The sequence below is a fragment of the Oncorhynchus mykiss genome, chromosome 22 (genome assembly GCF_013265735.2).
Source record: "Oncorhynchus mykiss isolate Arlee chromosome 22, USDA_OmykA_1.1, whole genome shotgun sequence".
Lineage (NCBI taxonomy): Eukaryota > Metazoa > Chordata > Actinopteri > Salmoniformes > Salmonidae > Oncorhynchus > Oncorhynchus mykiss.
Genome location: NC_048586.1, coordinates 40,378,583 through 40,402,270, shown reverse-complemented (window position 1 = coordinate 40,402,270; position 23,688 = coordinate 40,378,583). Strand labels below are relative to the sequence as shown.

At 45.9% G+C, this 23,688-nt stretch overlaps 2 protein-coding genes across 15 annotated transcripts in view; both read right to left on the bottom strand.

Annotated features, from left to right (window-relative positions):
- Nucleotides 1-23,688, bottom strand: part of LOC110501870 (R3H domain-containing protein 1) — a 60,301-nt gene that overhangs the window by 15,977 nt on the left and 20,636 nt on the right. For 6 of the 14 annotated variants that reach the window (XR_005038837.1, XM_036959313.1, XM_036959314.1 and 3 more), the window contains exons 1-15: nucleotides 21,987-22,289; nucleotides 15,861-16,126; nucleotides 14,714-14,920; nucleotides 13,142-13,177; nucleotides 12,558-12,650; nucleotides 10,779-10,923; nucleotides 10,356-10,434; nucleotides 10,043-10,102; nucleotides 9,442-9,582; nucleotides 8,908-9,016; nucleotides 8,360-8,455; nucleotides 8,175-8,257; nucleotides 7,806-8,023; nucleotides 3,114-3,398; nucleotides 261-427 (exon numbers count right to left, since the gene is read on the bottom strand). Coding sequence is in view for 13 of the 14 variants with exons in the window: in XM_036959313.1 (XP_036815208.1) it covers nucleotides 261-427; nucleotides 3,114-3,398; nucleotides 7,806-8,023; nucleotides 8,175-8,257; nucleotides 8,360-8,455; nucleotides 8,908-9,016; nucleotides 9,442-9,582; nucleotides 10,043-10,102; nucleotides 10,356-10,434; nucleotides 10,779-10,923; nucleotides 12,558-12,650; nucleotides 13,142-13,177; nucleotides 14,714-14,920; nucleotides 15,861-16,052 (1,911 nt within the window). In the remaining variant the exon portion in view is untranslated. Of the gene's footprint in view, nucleotides 1-260; nucleotides 428-3,113; nucleotides 3,399-7,805; nucleotides 8,024-8,174; nucleotides 8,258-8,359; nucleotides 8,456-8,907; nucleotides 9,017-9,441; nucleotides 9,583-10,042; nucleotides 10,103-10,355; nucleotides 10,435-10,778; nucleotides 10,924-12,557; nucleotides 12,651-13,141; nucleotides 13,178-14,713; nucleotides 14,995-15,860; nucleotides 16,127-21,402; nucleotides 21,423-21,986; nucleotides 22,290-23,688 lie in introns of those variants that run through there. The other 8 variants (XM_036959308.1, XM_036959307.1, XM_036959310.1 and 5 more) reach the window with 7 other exon arrangements.
- Nucleotides 16,060-22,038, bottom strand: LOC118943589 (antifreeze protein Maxi-like). Its single transcript, XM_036959078.1, has 4 exons — nucleotides 21,987-22,038; nucleotides 21,849-21,859; nucleotides 19,594-20,087; nucleotides 16,060-16,126 (listed from the first exon to the last, which is right to left on the bottom strand). The coding sequence occupies exons 1-4, from the start codon at nucleotides 22,036-22,038 to the stop codon at nucleotides 16,060-16,062; spliced, it is 624 nt and encodes a 207-aa protein (XP_036814973.1).

Below are 23,688 nucleotides of genomic sequence, written 5' to 3'. Positions count from 1 at the left end.
GCTGTCATGGTAATGTTTTGAATTGGGGGCCATGTCAATCTTCAGGGTGGCTTAGGATGTCTGTGTAATAACTGAGCATGTGCATCAGTTCACTTCCTACTTTCCCCTGCCCTCTCAGACTGTACTAGCACTGTGTTTGTAATGTGAATGTGGTGTATAGTAGATGTTATGACTAAGCCTGTGACATATACATTTACTCCTAGGGGGTTCTATTTAATTTAAATTTAAATTCAATGGCCTGCTGAAGGGTGTTAGCGAACCTGTGCGAGGACGTGGTTGTGATTGGTGGGCTGGTGCTGGCCAGGCAAGTGCGGAGGAGTGGGCATGGGCTGCTGGGTCCTGCCCTGCTGATTATGATGCTGAGGAGCCATGCCGTGGTTGGGGTTGTACACCACAGCACTTCCATCCGGGTTCACAAACGGCTGTCCTGCAGCGAGAGAGAAGGGCAGGGCTGAAAACACACTGGAAATCCACCAAAACTAGCATCTCTATAAAACACAATCATTATTTTCAGCATTATCGTCAACACTATCGAGCAACACTTTCCATCTCTATAAATCACATCAATAATAATAATGAATATTTTCAACATCACTATCGACACTGGCCCCATTATCAACATTAAATAGATCACTTCAACGCTTTCATACAGGTTTGCCAAATTGCTAGGTATCCAGAAATGTAATGGCTATCATTATCCTTACAGCAGCTGAAGACAGCAGAGTATCCAGAGGGCTTCATTTACATAGCCTATTTATGAATTCACACAGCCAAGTGAGTAAATATTTATAATAAATGTTGCCCTTTGCATGAGCAGGAAAAATATACTAAGAATGTTGTGTGGAGGAGGCACTTTATGTGGAGAATATGACACATCATTTTATCCAAGTGCTTATTTCAAAATCTCTGGTGAAAAAATGCCTTGTGCTCCAGTGAATTTCCCTGAGCCGCTACTTGATGAAAGCATCAAATGCATTTCTCTGTGGTTCACCGAAATAGGCTGGCTCTGAAAGCCGAATATCGGTTTAAGAAGGTATTTTCTTCGTGCAGAAAAGAGGTTAGTGCCACGGAGCAATCCAGAGACACCCGGTTCCAGTGTGTGACTTCATCACATCACAACAGGCTGGGTTTTTCCTTTACATTTGTATTCTACACACGTCTACTGAAGCACCGGTTGGTTATAGACATTATCACAGGGACAAGGGTTCACACAGACACGTTACACATACAATGGAAATGTATTTGTCCCCTTTCTGATTTGTTCCATTTTGATATTAGATGATATTTATATTAGATAAAAGGGAACCTGAGTTTACAAATAACATTTTTAAAAATTTAATTAACAAAGTTATGCATCACCCAATTCCCCTGTGTGAAAAATGAATTGCCCCCTTACACTCAATAACTGGTTGTGCCACTTAGCTGCAATGACTGCAACCAAATGCTTCCTGTAGTTGTTGATCAATCTCTCACGTTGCTGTGGAGAAATTTTGGCCCACTCTTCCATGCAGAACTGGTTTAACTAAGCAACATTTTGGGGTTTTCAAGCATGAACTGCTTGTTTTAAGTCCTGCCACAACATCTCAATTGGGATTAGGTCTGGACTTTGACAAGACCATTTCAAAACTTCAAATTTGTTGACCATTTTCATGTCGACTTGATTGTGTGTTTTGGATCGTCTTGCTGCATGACTCAGCTGAGCTTCAGCTCACAGACAGATGGCCTGACATTCTCCTTTAGAATTCTCTGATACAGAGCAGAATTCATGGTTCCTTCTATTAAGGCAAGTTGTCCGGGTCCTGAGGCAGCAAAGCATCCCCAAACCACCACGCTTCAGCGTTGGTATGAGGTTATTACTGTGGAATACAGTGTTTTGTTTTCGGCAGACATAAAATGGGATCCATCTCGTTCCGGAAGCACCTGGATGATCATCAAGACTCTTGGAAGAACGTTCTATAGACAGATGAGTCAAAAGTATACCTTTTTGGACGACCTAGTGAAAACCAAACAATGCATTCCACAGTAAGAACCTCATACCAACGGTCAAGCATAGTGGTGGTAGTGTGATGGTTTGGGGATGCTTCACTGCCTCAGGACCTGGACGACTTGTTGAGGGTGGGTTCGCTCTATTTTTTCCCCACGTTCAAATGCCCAAATGACCGTCCGATGACCCTGAAAATAACTCCTCTTGAGTTAACTATCAGGTGGCAAAATTAATTATCTGGGTTCTACACAAGAATTCCCCATTTTCCAACTCCTTAGGAAAAGGTCAATAAGCAATTGCACAGCCCTGGCTGGCTCTCGAAAAACATATTAGTGCCAGCGCCATATACCCGGGCTTATCAGCCAGTCCCATGCATATTTAAGAAGCAACATTCTCTCGGATGGCCATTGAACCAGCGGAGTGAAGAGGAATACATTATACATCAAAGCTTCGACTCGCCCACTATCCATTATCTCTATATCCAATAACACTGTACAGTGTGGCTTCATTATCCCGTGTCTCAGCAACACTTTGGGGAATTTGTTTTGACCAAAGTCAGGGTATATTGATCTTGCGAGACAGCCATCGTTTTTCAAAGTGCTTCCGTTCCCTCCTCATTCGTGGGAGGCAGAGACACAGATTCTCATTTGCATGCAAGCCGCGTCATTAGACAGTGACTCCTGTGTCAATTCTGAATAATTTGAGGGAAAGCGATGCGCAATCTGTCGGTTGGGTTTACTTTTTAAAGGGCAGTTAAAGCAACTTGTAATTATCACCTCCCCCAAAAGACTCAGCAGCATCACAACTCAAATACATCAGAAATAATGAGTGAAGGACGCCTGGTGTTCTGTGTTCTACTGTGGTGTTCCAACACTTTGCTGCTTGCAAGAAGACAACACACAACCATCAGAAGCTATAGTTCCCTCTCTCCCTCTCCCTCAACACCACAAGAAGAAAGCAGTGGGGGAATAAGCAGCAAGTTGTGTGAGTCATGTTAGTTTGAAAGAGAAGTTATCAGTTTGTGAAAGAAACCCAATGACAGGATACAAAACACAAGACACATTTTGCATCCCCCATAGCAAGCCCCTGTACTTTAACTAAACCTGGTAGGTAGGGTTCGGTTACCAACCTGTGTGTGGGTTGACCAGGACACTCCCTGGCGGTATCCCTGTGGCTTCCAGAGGAAGCAAATAGTAGCTAGTGTTAGCTGTGTTCGCTGGCGGTGCCGCGCTCCTGCCTCCCGCCTCATAGACCACAGTACTACTAGCACAGACAGCTGGGTAGGCCGCTGGGCAGGGAAGCGCAGAGTGGTTGTGGGGGTAGCCAGCCTTGGTTAGAGCCGGGACAGGGTGGGTTGGCTGGGAGCGAGAGAGCGAACCCGTGGAGGACCCTACACTACCCGAAGACTCAGAACCTAGGAAAGGAAGGAGTGAGAAGGAAAGCCTTAACCTACAGACACCATGCTCAGAGTGGTTATGTGGGGATGGATGGGGAGAGTCATAAGATGCTCTCCAATGGTCACAGGAGCAAGGCAGTAAGGCCATATTACTGATGGCATCTACTGGAGGAGACGCGGCTTGAATTCATTGGGTATTTATAGTAGTCTGCCTCACACATCATTTGTTGAGGCCATAAATACCTTGATATTTCTACTTAGGTCAACAAATTATTTTGTATTAAAAAGGTATGCACTATTTCGAAAGGTCATGTTTGATTCTCCAAACCTACATAGCCAATTATCTATTCTAATTACCTGTGGGAGTGATGCTGTCATAAAATAGAAAGAGGATAATTATTGCAACAGCTCTAACTGGCCAGTTAATTAATTCCTTGATTAATGTCTTCATTTAGCTATTCACATTGTTTAGCTATTCACTTGACTGTCCAAGCACCAACACCACCACGGTGAGCAGAACACTAAGAAATGAATAGATTCTAGAACAGATAGATTATTAGATCATTATGACATTAAATAGAATAAAACATAATTGACTAAAGACGTTCTACTACAATTCTAAAAACACCAACCCACTGATAGAATATTACCATAACACGTGTGGTTTAAAGGAATGACAGGAAAATGTAGTACTGCTTAAGTCCTGCATTGTTGAAACAGTTAGCTACATCACACCTATCAAACTGAAGATGTTTAAGATGAGGCTCTGAATGTAATAACCAATGAATTCACACTCGCGATACCAAATTATTTCTAATACCATGAGAGACGAGGAGTGGCTGATATAATTGGAGGGGAAAGCATGCTGAAAAGGAAAGCATTAGAAAGCACACCATGTAAAAAAAATAGACACCGTCTTGGGAACGTGTGTGAGTGGTATGTTAATAAGTGCGAGCAAGGCGTGACAATGCACTAAGAAAAACATGCAATCAATCTCAGGTCGCCAAATAGCAAAGAAAAGTGCTCCGTCAATGTCTGATCTAATAAAATTAAACTAATAAATAAACACCCCGTTAATGCAGGCAGACGGGAGGAGACTAAGAACGGATGGCTTGGTTCTCCTCGTCTGTCGGCATTGGTTTGAGAATACAACCACATAGTGAGGCACCCATTTCACCTGGCAGAGTAGTCATAGGGACTGTGACTTGTCAATCATGGTTTGCCAGTGCTGTGATCATTGTCTCATGTCAGATATCAGTGCAGACGGGCATTGCGCTTACTAGCAAACACGCATCGGATGGTTAAAAGTAAGTTTGGCTACAATATGCTGTACTAACATTCAAAACTGTTACTAAGGTGGAATGGCTATTACCAAGGTGACATTGTTCACTGAACCCCCTTTCATCCTCAAAAGAGAGGCAATCTTACCAACAAACCTGTAACTAATATACTTTCCCCCCCGAAGAAGTCTGCACTACCTAATTCTACATCTAGTTAAGGTATTTTGTGGTGGTAGGATCAGTATTTATGAAACTCGAAAATGTGCACGAAAATTTCCTAGCTCATTTCTGCATGCTGGCGGAACCAGTCTCAAATCAATCCATATGAAATGAAAGGCAAGGATGCTAACACCACCAGTTCACACACTCAATGCTGAATACTCCCTCTAGCTAGCGCAGTGAAGTTCTAGCTAATGCACAAATTAGTTGTCATGACATCTGTTCTGCTGTGATTAGTGTGATTAGAGTTGTACAGCACAACTGACTGCTCTCTGCAATGTCATCACGTTGGCCAAATGTTACAAACTAGCGAGGCACAGTGCCAGCTGTCGATTTCTGAGAACAGTCCCATAATTTTAGCGCCGTATAACTTCATCAGCAAGCTGGCAAACTAGCTACGGTATGGCCATCCAAACAAGCTTGCACGAGGCTGCTGGCTGGAGCAAGTTGGCTAAACTGATTGAGCATGGTTTGCCGTAGTAGCCAGTGCTTCATTGCTACCGAGAGCCAAGTGATTTTCTGAATTAGGAACTAGCGTTAGGCGGTAAAATCCATACATTTTGAGATGAGTTCCACGCCCTACAAGACAGATCAGCTGAGGGACAAGCGTGACGTAGGAGTGAGACCATCTGACGTGAGACAATGGTGCTGTGATAAGATAATGTAAAATAATGACTTAAGAATTTTCCTACACTGTATGGTTTTGCTAGCTAGACTGACAGTTTGTGGAATGATTGCACAAATTAACTGCAAATATGCCAACATTCCAATCCACTGCCATAGACTGGCTGAGATCAGTTGATAGGGCTTAGAGAAGTTGCAAATTCAACAAGTACAGATATTGTATCATTAAAAAAAGCACTCTGTGGAACGCCGCTTCCCAAGAAAATCAACATTTTGACATTTATGGTCCGTTGACATAATTTAGAGGATATTTATACAGAACATTTTAAAACCTTCATAAACTATTTATAAGGACAATATTTTTCTTTGACAATACTACACACAATTTCTAATATATCACATCTTACGTTTAATTCCCTGCATAAGTCAAATTAGCATTATGCCTCTACTGCCATTCATAAGGGTAACCTAGTGGTTAGAGCGTTGGACTAGTAACCGGAAGGTTGCAAGTTCAAATCCCCGAGCTGACAAGGTACAAATCTGTCGTTCTGCCCCTGAACAGGCAGTTAATCCACTGTTCCTAGGCCGTCATTGAAAATAAGAATTTGTTCTTAACTGACTTGCCTGGTTAAATAAAGGTTTAAAAAAAAAAAAAAAATTCAAATGAATGGCAATTGTTTGTAATTCTCCCTGATCATTATGGCTGGCATTTTTACCTCATTCTGGAACTTTGAGGGTTTATGACATAGCCCCTCCAGTAATTTAATAGGATGTCCATGGATTACCATAGATATCCTATTAGGGGTACGCTCGTAAATTGCCTCGACTGTGTCAGAGTGCTCACTGGGCCATTCGTAAATTTGGAGTGCAATGCTCTCGGAGCATTCACAGTGCACACCGGATGCTCTGGCTGAGAAGTAGGGATGTATGGAGCATTCTGACCTCACAACGGCAGCCCAAGCTGGCTAAAGTTGGCTAGCTTGCTACCTTCTTCCAGACAAACGAGAGAACACATCACTGAGACCATTTTACTTGCCCTAGCAGTGCTGGTTACTGTTTTCATGTTATCTAGCGTGTTAGTGCTGCTAGCAACAATTTAATATATTTTTTTTGCCTACCTTTACTGACAAAATATATTAAATTGTTGCTAGCAGCACTAACACGCTAGATAACATGAAAACAGTAACCAGCACTGCTAGGGCAAGTAAAATGGTCTCAGTGATGTGTTCTCTCGTTTGACCTGTCCCATTCAACGAGTGTTGTGCGTTTGAAAATGAATGAGTTTTGGCCTCCCGGGTGGCGCAGTGGTTAAGGGCACTGTACTGCAGCGCCAGCTGTGCCATCAGAGACTCTGGGTTCGCGCCCAGGCTCTGTCGTAACCGGCCGCGACCGGGAGGTCCGTGGGGCGACGCACAATTGGCCTAGCGTCGTCCGGGTTAGGGAGGGCTTGGCCGGTAGGGATATCCTTGTCTCATCGCGCACCAGCAACTCCTGTGGCGGGCCGGGCGCAGTGCGCGCTAACCAAGGTTGCCAGGTGCACGGTGTTTCCTCCGACACATTGGTGTGGCTGGCTTCCGGGTTGGCTGTGTTAAGAAGCAGTGCGGCTTGGTTGGGTTGTGTATCGGAGGACGCATGACTTCGTCTCTCCCGAGCCCGTACGGGAGTTGTAGCTATGAGACAAGATAGCTACTAAAACAATTGGATACCACGAAATTGGGGAGAAAAAAAAGGGGTAAAATTAGAAAAAAAGGTGAATGAGTTTTTCTGCGCTCTGAAATAGGAGTAGATAGCTAAAATTACACTTAGGAACGCACTAACTAAATCGCTAATTCTATGGTTGTGACCATATAAATAGACTGAATAGAACAGGCTTGGAAGGCCTAAACTCATTGATACACTCGCAATGTCTGCCTGGTATTGTGATGCAATAATTGCCATGGTATTTTAGAATGTTCTATCAACTCAGCTGGATTGCCATGGTAATGTAGAATGTTCATTCATTAAGTTGACTAAACAAATCACAGATTTAAGCGTATACTTTCTGATTTTACTTTCTGGCATGGGTACACTCAAAATGGCTGCCAGTCCACCCATTATGACACCCTTTGTATTCAATCTATTTTTATGGCTGTGACAGGTGCTGCACTGCAGATTGCCCAAATATATGGGTGGAGACTTGAACTGTAGATGGTGGTTGATGGTTAGCTTGGTTAAACCAGACTAAACTCTGCACTCACCATGGAATGTGGCATTCAGTCTGGTTTAACCAGGCTAGTTGATGGTGGAAGTGGAGGTTATTTACCAGTCTTAGAGAGGCGACCCATGCTCTTGCTGCTGCCTGAGCTATCTCCCCTGATGAGGACAGAGATGCCGCTGAAGCTGCTTGCTTTGGTCATGGCTGGCCTCAGGTTACGGTTTGAGCTGTCCGAGTCAGTGCTGCTCCACGGCCGGGGTTCAGAGTTCTTGGGCTCGTTCTCAGAGCTGCTCTGGCAACTGTTGGCCGAGCGGACATCTTTTAACCTGAGGAAGGATCCACTTTAAACCATTATGGGATTATACATATATTAGCTATTATAAGAAACAGGAACACTCTAGGCTATTAAGGACCTTCATAGCAGAGAGTACAAGATGGGGAAAGTGTTATGGCTATGTTATGTTGAGAGATAATGACCTAAAGATTTGCCGTCTTTGCTGTGTGCTGTTACAGGCATCATCCTCCTGTATTCTTTTTTCAAGAGGAAAGCCATCTGGACCCTGTAATAAAATAAGTTACGTTATCTACATGTTTATATTGAATCAAACTCTCACAATCTGCATTTAAAAGCTATTAAATTAATATTAAAGGAGGGTTCTTACTTCTTGAGCAAATATCCTGTCTCTGGCCCTCTGGTACTCCTCCTCTCGTTCCTCTATAGACTTACTCCTCCTGTCTTCCTTCAGTCTCATCCGCATCTAGACACATCAGCATCCAGCTTAGCACTAACATCTAGACACATCAGCATCCAGCTTAGCACTAACATCTAGACACATCAGCATCCAGCTTAGCACTAACATCTAGACACATCAGCATCCAGCTTAGCACTAGACCCATAAACACCCTGCTTAGCACTAACATCACTCTCATTTAGCACTATGGTTTGTTAACACCAACAAAGGGCTTAGGGAATTTACTCTAGGAAACACTGAACTAAACACCAATACCATTTGGCCATTGACTACTGCTTTGTGCAGAGGAAAATACATTTTTCAGTGGGTTTGTGTCTTTTCAGAACTTTCCTGGCTTTGGCTTTCATGGTGAAGATCTAATTCTTTATTTTCAAATTGTAACTTTTATCTTGGAAGTTAATTGATCATAATGCGGCCTAGTATAGATCTGGAGCGGCTCACATTAAACAACTCATTACCATATTGTCATCTTGGTCTGAGCCGGAGTTGTCCCTTTTGAGAATGTACCGCTTTTGGAAGTCGTCAGTTTTGTCATCTTTGATGTGTTCTGAAAACTTCTGATCAGGTCTACACAAAAAAAGAGACACAGAGACAGAGACAGACAGAGAGACAGACAGAGACAGAGACAGAGATATATATATACACATACACATATATGAGAGAGAGTAGCAGTAGAGAGAGAGATGGAGAAAAGGGGAGAGAGAGCAGAGAAAATAACAATGAAAACGGGAGTTGAAACCTGACATGTTTACACCATCTCCCTTCCGCCTCTAACAACATTACTCTCCTCCTCCCTACCTTCCTCACTGCAATATTGAAAACGCAGATAATTAAGTTTCCCCCCAAAAACTAATTTCAAGGGTCGCAAAGAAAAATCTGTTTTCCCTCGGCAGAGTATACGGAGACAGTCATTTCTGCAGCCTAAGCAGTTTGAATTAGAGTAAGGCTGAGCAATTGAATTATTGGCTGTGGCAGAAAGGGAGATTACTCACATTCTCGTATTGCTAGTTTTGTTGATGATTACAGATTTCCCGGTTTGGTCGACGTTGTGGTCTAGGCCGAAGTAGGCTGCAACGCGGTGCAGCAGCATTCTGTGGTAGGAGGTCATCGGAGGGAACTTTCTCTTCTGGCTTCTGGGGTAGGAGAGGTTGTAGGAAGGGGAGGGAGAGAGGACCAAAGAGGTTGTAGGAAGGGGGAGGGAGAGAGGACCAAAAGAGGTTGTAGGAAGGGGGAGGGAGAGAGGACCAAAGAGGTTGTAGGAAGGGGGAGGGAGAGAGGACCAAAGAGGTTGTAGGAGGGAGCGGAGAGTGAGAAAGAATGGGAGGAGAGGACAGTGGATCAAATCAATAATTCAAAAGAGAGATTACAGGACAATTAGGAAGAGTCGTTCTGGGCAAAACGGTCCAACATAGCCCAGAGTGACATCTCATTAGCAGAACGTGACATCACACGAAATTATGCATGGGCTTAATAAATGACCAGAAACAGATTATTCTGTTGAAATCAAACCCCCCCCCCCCCCAAGAAATCAAGACATGAGACTCAACTCACTCAAATGCACCAACAAAAAAATGACTCAGCTGAACTACTCACTCGTTATTACTGATGAAGTCAAGAATATCCTGTTCCAACTTCAGAAGCATCATTCTGTCCCTGTGAATATAGTGGATTGAACATGGAGAGAATAAGTTTGGTGTCCGTTCAGTAATTTCAGCACTCATCTCATTACCTCAGGGTATGACAGAAACTGCAATTAGTAATCGACTAATGAAGAAGCCAAATGTTCGAAATGTAACAACCTTTAAGAGAAAGAGTGTTTGCTTAAATCACCAGTGAAAGAACAACAGCTCAGCTTGGCTTGTGGATGCAGACAAAAGGTTTCTAAATGGCTGGCATGTCTACACACCTGGGGTTGTTTTTCAGCGTATTTACTAAGAACTCATGGACATCGATCCCGGTAGAGTCGGTGTAGTCTTGACTGGAATCTGGAGGGAGGAGAAAAAGGCATTGATTACTAACTTTTCTATTGCGTCTCCTCATTTCACAGAAACTTTGCAAAAGTGAATCAAGTACTTAATGAGAAACAAACATTTTGGGGGGGGGGTGGTGTAGGCTAAGCCTGCAGGACATAGACCATCAATTGCATTTTCACTTTTACAGAAGCATTGAAGGCTTATTGAGTCCGTGAGACCTTTGAAGAAACTTCACAACCTCTGGTTACTGACCATAGTAGGTGCATAGTGCCTACCCACACACGATGTGTCCCAAATGGAAACCTATTCTGTATATAGTGCACTTGTTTTGACCAGGGGAGGCAGAGGATGTCTACCTCTGGACAGCATCTTCCTGGGCATCCTTTCAGTCTTCTCCAGCAGCTTCTCCACTCCTTTATCTTGGTCCACTTCATTCTTGATGGGCGATGACGCCTCCTCCTCTTTGTCAAACGACTGGGTGAGCTGGATCTCAATTTTCTCCTTCAAAATAAAGACGAAGACTGTTGTAGTCACATTTTATGAAACAGAAAATGGGATCAGGTGTTCTCTTTTCTCAGTAGCTTGCTATCCATCAGGACAATGAAAACCCCCACCTTCCCAAGTTTACAGATTCTGTAGCTGGTTGGAAAAACCATGGGTATTATGGGTTGTCAGTTTAATGCTATGGTCTCGAGCATTCATACCCTACACAGTATCTAGAACCCGAGCAGGTGTTTCCCCCCCTCCTCATTCACACCCTACAGAGTATCTAGAACCCGAGCAGGTGTTTCCCCCCCCCTCCTCATTCACACCCTACAGAGTATCTAGAACCCGAGCAGATGTTTCCCCCCCCCTCCTCATTCACACTCTACAGAGTATCTAGAACCCGAGCAGGTGTTTCCCCCCCCCTCCTCATTCACACCCTACAGAGTATCTAGAACCCGAGCAGGTGTTTCTCCCCCCCCCTCCTCATTCACACCCTACAGAGTATCTAGAACCCGAGCAGATGTTTCCCCACTCCTCATTCACACCCTACAGAGTATCTAGAACCCGAGCAGGTATTTCCCTCCATCTCATTGATTAAGAATCTGGTGAAAGTGACTTCCCTTTCGTTTTTCAAGGTCAATACTAAAGTAGAACAAGCCTACAACATCAAACGCAGGGAAAGGAGTGGATTTTTTTTCTTTAATGGGTGAGGAAAGGGAAGCTGCAATAATATTATTAATAATAATAAAAAATTGACTATTTTGAGGAACCGTATACTGGCTACGGCGTCTAAAAATGGACAACGCGGTACTACTACCGCTTTATCGTTTTTCAAGCGAAGGTCTTTTAAGGGAGTATGCGTGCCCACTCGTTCGGTTAGCTTAGCCGACGGCAGCTAGCCGCCATCCGAACTGAAGCATACTGACGCCTTTAGTGTGACAAGCTACCGAGTATCTGACTGAAGGAGTCATAGTTTGACACCCTACCGTAGATATTCTAACTGCCGTTTGTTTAATTCACTCACACAGTTGAGTTTCCATGATGATCCAGAATGAATATTTTTCTACAGTAAACCATCTGAACAAAAATACACTATTTACTTCTTTGGGATGAGTGTAATGAAAGCCGGCCTAACACTTAATAAAAGGTGTTATACAGAAGCCTGGCTCCATCCAATTTAACCTCATTCCGTTAGATTGAAATGATTTATTTTAATAGGCTAATCCTAGTGTCACTTTTTGTTTCAATTTCAGATTTCGTGTTAAACAAAACAAAAAAAACTTTGAATCTAGACCTCAGCTGAGACTAAACTAAAATATGAGTCATGAGGTAGTGGCTTGAATCTAGGTAGGTACTTCAATAGTCAACTTTTTTTTGTTGCTTGACAGAATTTTTGTTACTAAAATAAATGATTCTCATGTTTGTTGGAACACTACTGTTCTGGAGGCTCAAGATGACTAAAAAGGGGGAGTGGTTAGTGGAGAGTGGCAACCAACCAGAGGAATTTCTTATGAACCTCTTGATATTTCTCTATTAGAAGATATGCACTTGAAGGGTATACATATGCAATGAAATGATGGTTAAACACCAGATGATGGTTCAGGGGGAGGAGGAGGGCTTGAGAATTGTCATGGGAGGGTGGTGGTTACCTGATATTCTCGAGGCAGATCAGTGGCAATAGGAGGAGGAGAGGACTCTTCGCAAACAGCCAGGCTTCGAACTAACTTTAACTTTGAGTTAGACTGGGGATTGGAGAGTGGTGAGGGTTAAGAACAGAGTCAGGATGGGACAAAGAGATTGTTGCAGGTAGGAGTTTAAAAACAAACCACACGCGTCAAGGTACCCAGAACTCCCGTGCAAAGCACAGCACACACTGGCATAGCAACCCACTTACAGGTAGATTTTTCCAAGCTCGAGAAGACGCCATGCACACTGTCCCCTAGGTTAACCATAAACTGGTCGGATCACTCGTCCTGTTTCTGATGCATTCAAATTGAAATTTTGTACTTGAATAACTGAAAACTACACACACACAAAAAAAAACAAGCAACAAAAAAATATAATTCACTCACAAAAAATACGTTCCTTTCAAAATAACAAAACACTTAAAAAAAAATTAAAAAACTGACATTTCAAAAATGCAGGCAGTGTGTAAATGAAAAGGGAAACCATTCATTGTCAACTACTGGATGATGAGGTTCATCAAGCAAACACTTAGACATGCCTCCTGTACCTTAGGCCTTTTTCCTGTCTGTTCCGATGTCTGCTGCTGCACAGTAGGCAATGAGACAAAATGGACCATAAGACAAGGGTCTCATTGTCTGTAAGTCCTGGGATGATTCCCCTTCACAACAAACTGACTGAGGAGGACTAAGTGAAATGACAGACTAAAGAATACGGGAATCTGCTACTAAAACCATCCCTACACAAAGGGTTATTAAAAATATTAAAAAATTATAATATTTTCTTTTGCCTAAATGTCCAACCGATTCTACCTTGTTTATTAATGGTTAATGCACAATAACATGTATATTTGTTAACCCTAATGCGTCAGGCTACATTACACCCAAGGCTAAATAAGTGACTGCAGTAGAAGATTTGGAAAGAGAGCCTTGGCCTCCATTCTACTGTGAATTCTAGATTCTGGGGGGGATGGCCGCAGGGAACGGCATCATAACCGCTCTCTCCTGCACGCGTCTAAAACAGCACCATGTGTTCAGTGAGGCGTCTCGATCTGCAAAGTGGAGGAGACAGATGGCGACAAAGACATTCGTTCCACCTCCCCTCCCCATCCTCCTAGGGGTGACACAGGAGACATTTGTGGATAAGCTGGGATTTGAGCTAAGAGATGATCAGCTTTTCCTATCTTGCCTAGCTCTCCTCTGCAGACTGACTGCAGGGCTTCTGGCCTTTCCATTTCCTTACAGCCCTTCTCTCTCTGACTGCCTTTAGACCTGGACTCTCTGACTGCCTTTAGTAATGCTCAAGGGGGGCTAGCCAGGCTAAGAGATGACTGAAATGGCACCCCATTCCCTATAAAGTGCACTACTTTTGACCAGAGTCCAAAGTGGTGCCATTTCAGATGCAGCTCTCCTCTGACGGCTGCACCGTGACGCCGCTCTCTGTAATACCTTATAAACCACCTTTACAGATGCAGCCAGGCTGACGGTAAACTAGCGCTGCCGACAGATATGAAAAGGAAAACGAGCCGACATAAGCAGGGTCAAGGCCCTTCAGAAAGGGAGAAAGCATGAGGGAAATGTCACAGCATCAAGGGAGACTAGCCTAGCTGTTCACAAGCTACATATCAGAGGGAGGGGGGGGGGGGGGGGGGGGGGGGTGTAATAACCTGCCTGCCATACAGAAACCTCCACAACCTTAACCTTGAAGCGTATAATAACTGAGTAGTGATTTTGAGGTATACCGCTTCTGCAGATTCTCATAACTCAATTATCTGACAATTGATTGGTTGTGCTTTGCCAGAGACTCCCCCGGGCCCCTGAGCCTGTGCTGTATTGGAAAGCAATTATTTCTCCCTGCTCTGCCCACCGATACACCAAACCCCCGCCTGTCTCAGTAGCCCCCCGTTTCTAGCTGAATATACCTTCAGTGGTGTGTAGTCCCCTGGTACATAACACAACCCCTTCAACTGACACGACAAACTTTCATATAGAAATTGTGTGGGTAGAAGGTTGATTAGGGGGTGGGGGTTACGGGTTGAAAGCAGTGGGAAAAGGCTGACTGGTGGGGATGGTGTGGGATGCAGGGAAGAGATACAAACACTGCTCTGTAATGAGAGGTTTACCTGAGTTTCCTTCTTCTCTTGACAGCAGCTCTCATCTGACCTCTGTGGTTGGAGCTGGGTCTGAGGTTGGGCCTGTGGCTGGGTCTCTGCCTGCTCCCTGCAATCTGTCTTGGTCGGGCTTGGCTCTTCTCCCCCCGCTGGTGTCGGTGTGGCACTGGCGTTGTGGCTCTCCTCAGTCTCCAGACCTCTCATAGTGGCACTAGTCTCCTTTACAGTGACAGTATCAGACGACATTCTCATTAGAGAAAGCTACTGGAGCTTTGTCTACAAGAGCTCAAGACCTAGAGAGCAGAGAGATGGACAACACACGACACGGTTCCTTTGGTCAGCCTCAGCCTGCCCTCCCCCGAGGCTACCGTTTCAGCAGCAGATATTTGTACTGAACAGATCAACGACGTTTCATCAATAACAAAAATCTCCCAATTGTGTAATAAAGCATCACTGTAAACCTTTAATCTCTCCCCCTCCCTACATCCCACCCTTGTTCTAAACGGATGAAAACTGAGTGAGCAGCAACTGGCCCTTCCACCAGGCTCTGCCGTTATCACGTCAGTGGGCGAGATGGGCTCTGCCGTTATCACGTCAGTGGGCGAGATGGGCTCTGCCGTTATCACGTCAGTGGGCGAGATGGGCTCTGCCGTTATCACGCCAGTGGGCGAGATGGGCTCTGCCGTTATCACGTCAGTGGGCGAGATGGGCTCTAAACCTGTGTGTGTGCGTGTGTGTGAGACAGTCCTTTCCTTACACCCAGGGACTGCCTGACGGGGGTGTGTGTGTGTGTGTGGTTCCACGGCAGACGTCAGCATGGCCAGATGGTGCAGCAAGCCGTAAGTGTTCTGTCTGCCAGGTTGCTTGCCTCAGAGAGGAGAGACGGTGGTGACACCCCCATACGTGACGCTGCAGCTAGCAGCACCTAGGCCTCCAGGGACTCATCTCCTCCTTATCGTGACAACGGGAGAAGTAATCTCCCAGTGTCATCTCCAATCTGGCAATCTGTCAACACACTGCCATCCTATTCTTTCTGACTGGTCAGCGCTGCCTCTGCAGTCTGCCAACTCTAGTCTGGACAGAGACATTAGCTGTGACAATCTATGACAGCATAAGCTGTAATGTCGTGACGTGAGCGACGGTGTGTGTGTGTGTGTACCGGCTGCGGTGCTGGGTGCTGGGCCTGCCGTGGGGTGGTGGCGCCGGAGAGAAGGTTGAAGCCCTCTGAGGCAGGGTCACTCGAGGTGCTACTGCTGCCGTGGGTGTCTGGATGGTGCTGGACCAGCTGGTGGCTGAGGCTCTGGCTTGTGTTGAGCTGGGTCGTACTGGAAGCCCTGAGGAAGAGGCCCATGTCCCCGTCACCAGCACTGGGTCCGGCAAGCAACGGCACTGGCCTCGCACAAGGCTCTCATGCCCCTCCGTGACCTGGAGAGAGGGAGAGAGACAATGGTTTGTTAGTATGTGTGTTCACTTAAATCCATAATGACCAATGTAAACTTCTCAACAACACTTTTATAGAACAGAGTCAGAGGTCAGCTAGGTCAAGTGGATTTCCAGCTCGCTCCACCTCACCTCTCGGCCCTACGAAGCCCTGGGTAAACGGGCACTGTGTCACCTCAGACGATGCCATGGGTACCAAGAAACATGGTAGCTAGTTCAGAACATTAGCTGTCTGATCAGTGCTACACTGGCCAGGAAAACTCAGACAAGTTGCATATGCCAAATTCCTATAATCGAAACCAATTTGTTAGCGCTTCCAGAATTGAGTTGTGTAAAAACACACACCAGTCCAGACAGTCGCTAAAACAAGCCATGCCTTTGCTGGAGGCCTGAGATCATCGGGACGTGTTGAGAATGGCAGGGCACAGCTAAGCAAACACTTGCCGGGTTCCTGACTCTGACAATGTAGCTCGTTTATCAGGCTAATGGAGGTGGCGCGGGGCTGAAGCAGGAACTGCTTGCATTATTTATGGTTCCGACAACCTCGCCTGATTGGGATTCATGAGATCTGGAGCCCGGGGCTGGTGGGGGCCGTCAGTGGAGAGGACAGGTGTGTGTATATGTGTGGGTGGCTCCTATCCTTGCACTTAAAAACACACAAAGCGACGTCTGTCGGTTTGCCGCAACCTCCTGTCCGTCAACAGGGCGTGTGGTATCTGTTAGAGTCCCTCTGCTTGGACCCTTTCCCAAGGCCTCCGGCCATCTGGTCTGCCTGCCTTGTGCTATGTGAGAGTGAGCCTGCCAAAAGCCCTCCACATCCCACACACTATGTGGATCACAGAGACCAGCCGTCAGCAAGGGACTGAACAAGACGCTAAGCATATTTTTCCGCCTCTTCTCTAAATGCACCCACTCAAGGACAATGATGCTTTTAATGCGACCAGAGAAGAGCCATTTTTTTTTTCTTTTCGTTTTCCGCGGCACAGCCGGCACCAGGCGTGCTAGGACGCCCACGCATGGCCGGCTACAGATGGAGGTTCTCCAGGGGGGAGAGAAGGAGAGCAGGGCAGGGTGGTGGCATTGGTAGAGTAGAGGAGAGCAGGGCTGGGTGGTAGCATTGGTAGAGGGGAGCAGGGCTGGGTGGTGGCATTGGTAGAGGAGAGGGGAGCAGGGCTGGGTGGTGGCATTGGTAGAGTAGAGGAGAGCAGGGCAGGGTGATGGCATTGGTAGAGTAGAGGAGAGCAGGGCTGGGTGGTGGCATTGGTAGAGTAGAGGAGAGCAGGGCTGGGTGGTGGCATTGGTAGAGTAGAGGAGAGCAGGGCTGGGTGGTGGCATTGGTAGAAGAGAGGGGAGCAGGGTTGGGTGGTGGCATTGGTAGAGGAGAGGGGAGCAGGGCAGGGTGGTGGTGGTAGTGGGAGGACCAGTGCAGCCTGACTCAGGCCCCATGAGGATCAACCTCCACAGGGTTGTGGTGCGATGAGCATCTTACAGCAGCAGGAGGCCACCCCGGACACATGACTCTTCAGGGGCTTCTGGTTTCAGCTAGAGCACCGATTGGACGTTCAGACTAATATTCCATGCCTGTACATATGCTCCTTTGTGTTTTCTGATGACATCATGAGTGCATCATTTCTACGACAGATGCTCGTTCTTTTCACAACGTCACTTGGTTCACACAAATGCATTTGTGGAGGACAGAGGGAAGACTTTACAGAGGCAAAAGAAAATGGCATTTTTATTTTCCTTTGAGATAGAAAAACAGAAGAAGCCTCTCCCTTCTTCCTCGTCCTCTTCCTCTTCCTCCATCACACTTATTCAATTAAAAAAAGGGCAGAGCGTCTTTCTTTTTGGCTGGAGCCTGATCAGCTGCAGGCAGCGCTGAACAGAGCAGGCGAGGAGGATCTCGAGTCCACATTTACCACTAATTGGCCAGTGTGTTTTAGCTGAGCGGCTAGCCAGATAAGAGATGGCAGTCTCCTCTCCTCACAGTTGACTTGGGAAATTGTTGAGGTATTTACAACTGTGGCCGAGCGAAACAGAATAAAACCACGGGTGGATGTGCCACGTTTGTGAGTGACCCTGGTGAATGTAACGGACTGTGTGTGTACACGCGTCTCTCGCGTTCATCTAAAAATCGGCAAATGGATCCAGGGAAATACACATGAAATAGATACACATGACATCTGTGTTGGTGTCAACGAGTGACAGCTTAGCGTGAAGGTCCTAATTTTGTCAGGCTGGATAAACTGTTGGCTGCTTTCTCTTCCTGTCGTGTTGTGTGCAAAACGAGAGGCAGGGCTGCTTCCCAAATGGTACCCTATGTACTCTGGTCAAAAGTAGTGCACTATATAGGGAATAGGCTGCCATTTGGGACAGAGACAGGTGTCTAGTACACATGAATAGTGAGGGAGTATGGCACTAACCTGCAGAAGAGAGGAGAGCGAGGACAACCAGCTACTGTGTCTACAACTTGACATTGTAATAAACCAGAGTCAAATAGACTGATCTGTCCGTGACAGTTCAATCATGTTTTAACTAACCATGAACATATGTCATTTTCCTGAAAATAAACTGGGTAAACAGTATTTCCTGCAAATGCAATTACAGTATGTGAATCACAAAAAAACGAATGTATTTTTACCCGTGGGGAAAGCATTTACTCTGGAGGATGACTTATAATTGTAACAAAACAAAAAACAGTGACTTGTTGCATTGTCCAGAATAACAAAAAAAGTGCATTTCATTCTGCAAGATTAGAATCCTTTGAACTGAGGGAGAAGACAACTAATTAAATTCCTTCCTATTTGTTATTTATCACACATACACGTGTCACTTAGCAGACACTTCAATCCAAAGCGACTTACAGTATTGAGTGCATAAATGTTGAGTGTTTATTCACTGGTCCCCCGTGGGAATTGAACTCACAACCCTGGCATTGCAAGCGCCATTCTCTACCAACTGAGTCACACGGGACCAAACACACAAATTATAATTAAAAGACCAGGGGGGGGAACCCCGGAGGGAAACTCTGTAAGTGCCCATTTCTGCCATGGCCCCTTCCATCACCATCTGAAATATTCCCTGGCTTCAGTTTGGAAGTGTGCCAATACCACTCGTGGTTCCATTCACACACTAAGTTTCTGCTGCATTCAACACACTGAAGTCCACCTCCAGCCCCCAGGGTGCTTTCTTTAATGACGATCTGAATTAGGGGTGGGAGGTTCAACTCCCAGACCCCGCTGCCCATTTCTATCTGCTTAAACACAAAGCCGTGAAAATATATAACCGGCCGCGGTTATATTAAATGCAGGAATATATTAGTCTGTCAGTAGATCGAGCTACACTAATGACTTCAATAGCAACCATCATATCCACATAACAGATCATCCCATTCAGCGGAATGACTCGCACAGCAGAGTGAGAGATTCACTAACGCAGAAGGGCCAGCTGACCTCAGGGCTGCTGCCAGGGACGAGGCTGCGGCTGCTGCCAGGGACGAGGCTGCGGCTGCTGCCAGGGACGAGGCTGCGGCTGCTGCCAGAGACGGGGCTGCGGCTGCTGCCAGAGACGAGGCTGCGGCTGCTGCCAGAGACGAGGCTGCGGCTGCTGCCAGAGACGAGGCTGCGGCTGCTGCCAGAGACGAGGCTGCGGCTGCTGCCAGAGACGAGGCTGCGGCTGCTGCCAGAGACGAGGCTGCGGCTGCTGCCAGAGACGAGGCTGCGGCTGCTGCCAGAGACGAGGCTGCGGCTGCTGCCAGAGACGAGGCTGCGGCTGCTGCCAGAGACGAGGCTGCGGCTGCTGCCAGAGACGAGGCTGCGGCTGCTGCCAGAGACGAGGCTGCGGCTGCTGCCAGAGATGAGGCTGCGGCTGCTGCCAGAGACGAGGCTACCTCTAGCTTCCTTTCAATTACCAACGGTGGAGAAAAAGGAGAAAGAATGAATGAAACCTACAAGGGAAAGGGGGGGGGGATAAAAATCAAAAGGCATGGTGCAGTTTTTTTTTCCTTTGCTGGACGGCAGCAGCCGCCAGTCAGCACACAAAGGAGCGCTAGGTCCTGCTAATGAGGACTTCCTGAGGAGGTTAGAGAACAACGCGCTAGGCTCCACTCCCATCACAGCTAAATCCATATAGCAATTACACCACTTAATTGCCTTTTTGAGACATATATTCCCTTTCCGCTTAATGTTAATGCAATTACGCCGGGGTTCCTGGGTAATGTTAAATGCTATCTCTGGAGTGCATCTCTGGAGCATTGTGGCATGCAGTAGCACTGGGTCCCTTTATGTCATTCATTTTAAACCCCTCTTAAGAGCGAGGCTAGAGGAGACTGAGCTGAATCATTAACCAGACTCTGCGAAAATGGCCCTTGTCGCCTCTCCCTCTCTCTCCCCCACCCATCCCTCTCCACTCCAGCCATCTGGGATTGTGATGGGAGCCAACGCTCACCGGCGGCAAGAGACATTTCAGATAGGCATCAAATTACAATGATTAATTTGGCCCCCTTTCATTAGGTGTACAATTAATAAATAGACATCAAAGAATATGAGACCAGGATTGTGGGGGATTTGATGAGGACGGCTGATGGCCAATAGATGCAAAGTAGCCGTTAGGTCTGTGGTGCCAGCAGCAGTCCGACAGACTCCATTCCCATCGTAACCTTGTACCACTTTACCAGGACTTTGTTTGCCCCATTTAACAGAAATGAGATGCACAGTATTAAGGGCAACTAAATATAAGCGGCCCGCTCTACCAATTACAATACGGTTCACGAGGACTTCGAATTTTCTTTGTGTGTTTTTTTTTTTTTTTTTTGGCTAATGGTCCCCCAAGGTATCATACGGGGGAAATGGACCAGTGAAGTATTAGCAAATAACACCAAGATAGTAATGCTACAGTACGATCAGGGATAATAAGCAATTCATCAGCCAGAGGACGACGGAACAAAAACGTACCTGGAAACAGAAACAAGCCTGAAAACGCTGACAAAAGGCACCAGAGGATAAACAGCAAATTACAACATTTCTGAAAAGCTTTTGAGCAGATTGGGCAATTACTAGGTGAATAAGAAGAAGAAGCTTACTCCTACCATACAGAGTAATAATATTCAGAGTTGAAAAGATCGGCAGAATCCGCACCCCATTAGACAACAACCTTTCCAGTGAAAAAAAAAAAAAGCTGCCGTGTCACAAATTGACAATGCCAGTGAACGACGGTGTACAATTTGAATAGACATTGAAGGAGAGAGATGAAACCTGTCTTACTGTTGTATGCATTTCCCTCCTGGTCCAAGCGTGGCACAGCGAGTAAGGATTCAGCACGAGGGACTGAGCAGCTTGGTCCGAGCACCGTGGTGCTATTCAGGACACGATTGAGTAGGGGGCCAAAAGATTGAGATTGAGTAGGGGACCAAGCACACCACTTTCTTCCCCCTGCCTCCCTCCCACTCACCTAGGGAAATAAGCCCGTTGGCAAAGAAACAACATCGCAGCAGCACAAATAACATTTTCAACTGAAAAAGTTAAAAATGTTACTACGGCCAAAGACAACCTTGGTGCCGAAAATGACAAAGATCCAGGCTGCCAATCGTATCCCTCCTTTGTAAACACTAAGCTTGTGAACTTCTAGAAAAGCTGCAGCATATCTCCGGGAAACTTCGCTCTCAAAACGTGAATCGCTGAACACTACAGCAACGTTCAAACAGTCTCACGTTTATTTCTCCTTGAATAAGACAAGAGAAACAGAGGGAAAACCCACTTACACAGAGAGTGCTCGTTCATTGGACATTGTTCTGGTAGGAACTTACACCCCTTGAGCGGAGTGTGCAGACAACATAACACTCACTCACCTGCCACATTGTAGCCTCCATTATTTCCATTGGTCAGGGGTTTAGTTTCCATAGTACCAGAGGCTGCATTGGCTGTGAATGTTGCCGGTCGGAGAAAGGTCCCCGAGACAGCCCCCTCTCTTTCTTCCCTCTCTTCCCTGCTCTCTCTCACACACACACTCACTCAGTCGCTCTCTGCAGAGCTAGCTCACTCTGTCTGCCTGTGTCTGCCTTGCTCTCTGCTCTGCAGCGCTCTCTGTCTGCGCCAGGCTGTCTAAGTGCCAGAACCCATGGTTGGATTGTGGCTCTCGCTCCGAGGCCTCGGAGACAGCGCCAAATCAACGGCTGGGCTGTGTGACGTCAGAGCCAGGCTCAGCCACTCAGGTGGCTTGGCTGGGCTCGCGGCACGTCACTGGCTATATTGCACTCTTCATTAGCTATACAGCCGGATGCCGCAACGTCAAGTGGAGCCGTGGGAGGTTTTACGTACCTCATCCATCCCTCCCATCAATAACCAACACTCTCCCCCCAAAATCGCACCCCACCCCGAGTGAGTGGGAGTTTGTGTAAGGGTGAGTGTGGGAAAGGTGGGGATATGTTGGGCCACAGGAGCTGAATACTGTGGAAGTAGAGAGAGGTAAAGAAAGCCAAGATAATTCTGCCTTATAGGTGTATTTGATTGATCGACTGTAGTAGTCAAACAATTTAGCAAGAGCAACTGAACATCTCATTTGAAAGGTTTTTGGCCCGTCTCTTCCTTTCTCCAAGTCTCTTAGTGGGAGAAAAAAAATAATAATCCAGAGATTGTTACTGCAAGACAAACACAAAAAGAGTTGATTATTCATCAAAGACTGCTTGGCCTAATCAACTCTATAGGAACAAGATACAGATGCTCAGTGATCTGAATAGGTAAACAAGAAAAGGTCTGTGCACTGCTTATGCACACCATTCCTCATAGAATATTTCATGGTGTGAAAACCAACAATGTCATAATCTTACTACTGTACTCCACAAACAGGCTTCTTAGAGTGAGAAAAACACAACCCAACAATAGCTTCTCCTTCCTAAACAGCTCATTAAAATCTGGGTGGTACTAAAATAAAACAGCATTTCTCTCAGGGATAGGGAACATGAAACAGAAAGCTAAATCCTTTCTCCCTCTGCCATTGATCTTTGTGGGGTCCTCACAAGCCCCTCGAGCAAACGCACAAACACCTAAAAAAAAATAATAATAATAATAATAATAACATCCGACAATTACAGCAGACATGTGCGGCACCCTGCCTCTGCTGTAAACAAATGTGATTCTCACACCTTGAGAATTCTACAGTTTTAAACATGGAATTAATGAGTCCTTCCTCCAACCTCCCTCAATAATCTATAAACAGATCCCTGACAAGAAACCATCAGGAGTCAGTGTGTTCATTACATTTGTTTACATTATTTTGCAACAACATGGGGAGTTGAGCACAAAGAGATGGTGTTTGGCAATAACACGGGCTTTGAATGCCTCAGTAATAACCAGATGATTGGAGGGAGAGAGGGAAGGAGAAAGAGACGGAAAGACGGGAAGAGACAGAAAAAAAATATATAACCAGGCGTTTGTTTTTGCAAGCCTTTCCCCTGAAACCGTATTGTTGAATTAGCCCTGGCATGCTCGAGTCTTAGATTAAAACCTATCCCTGGGCTTCCCTGGTGATATTAATATTTGATGATAGCTCCT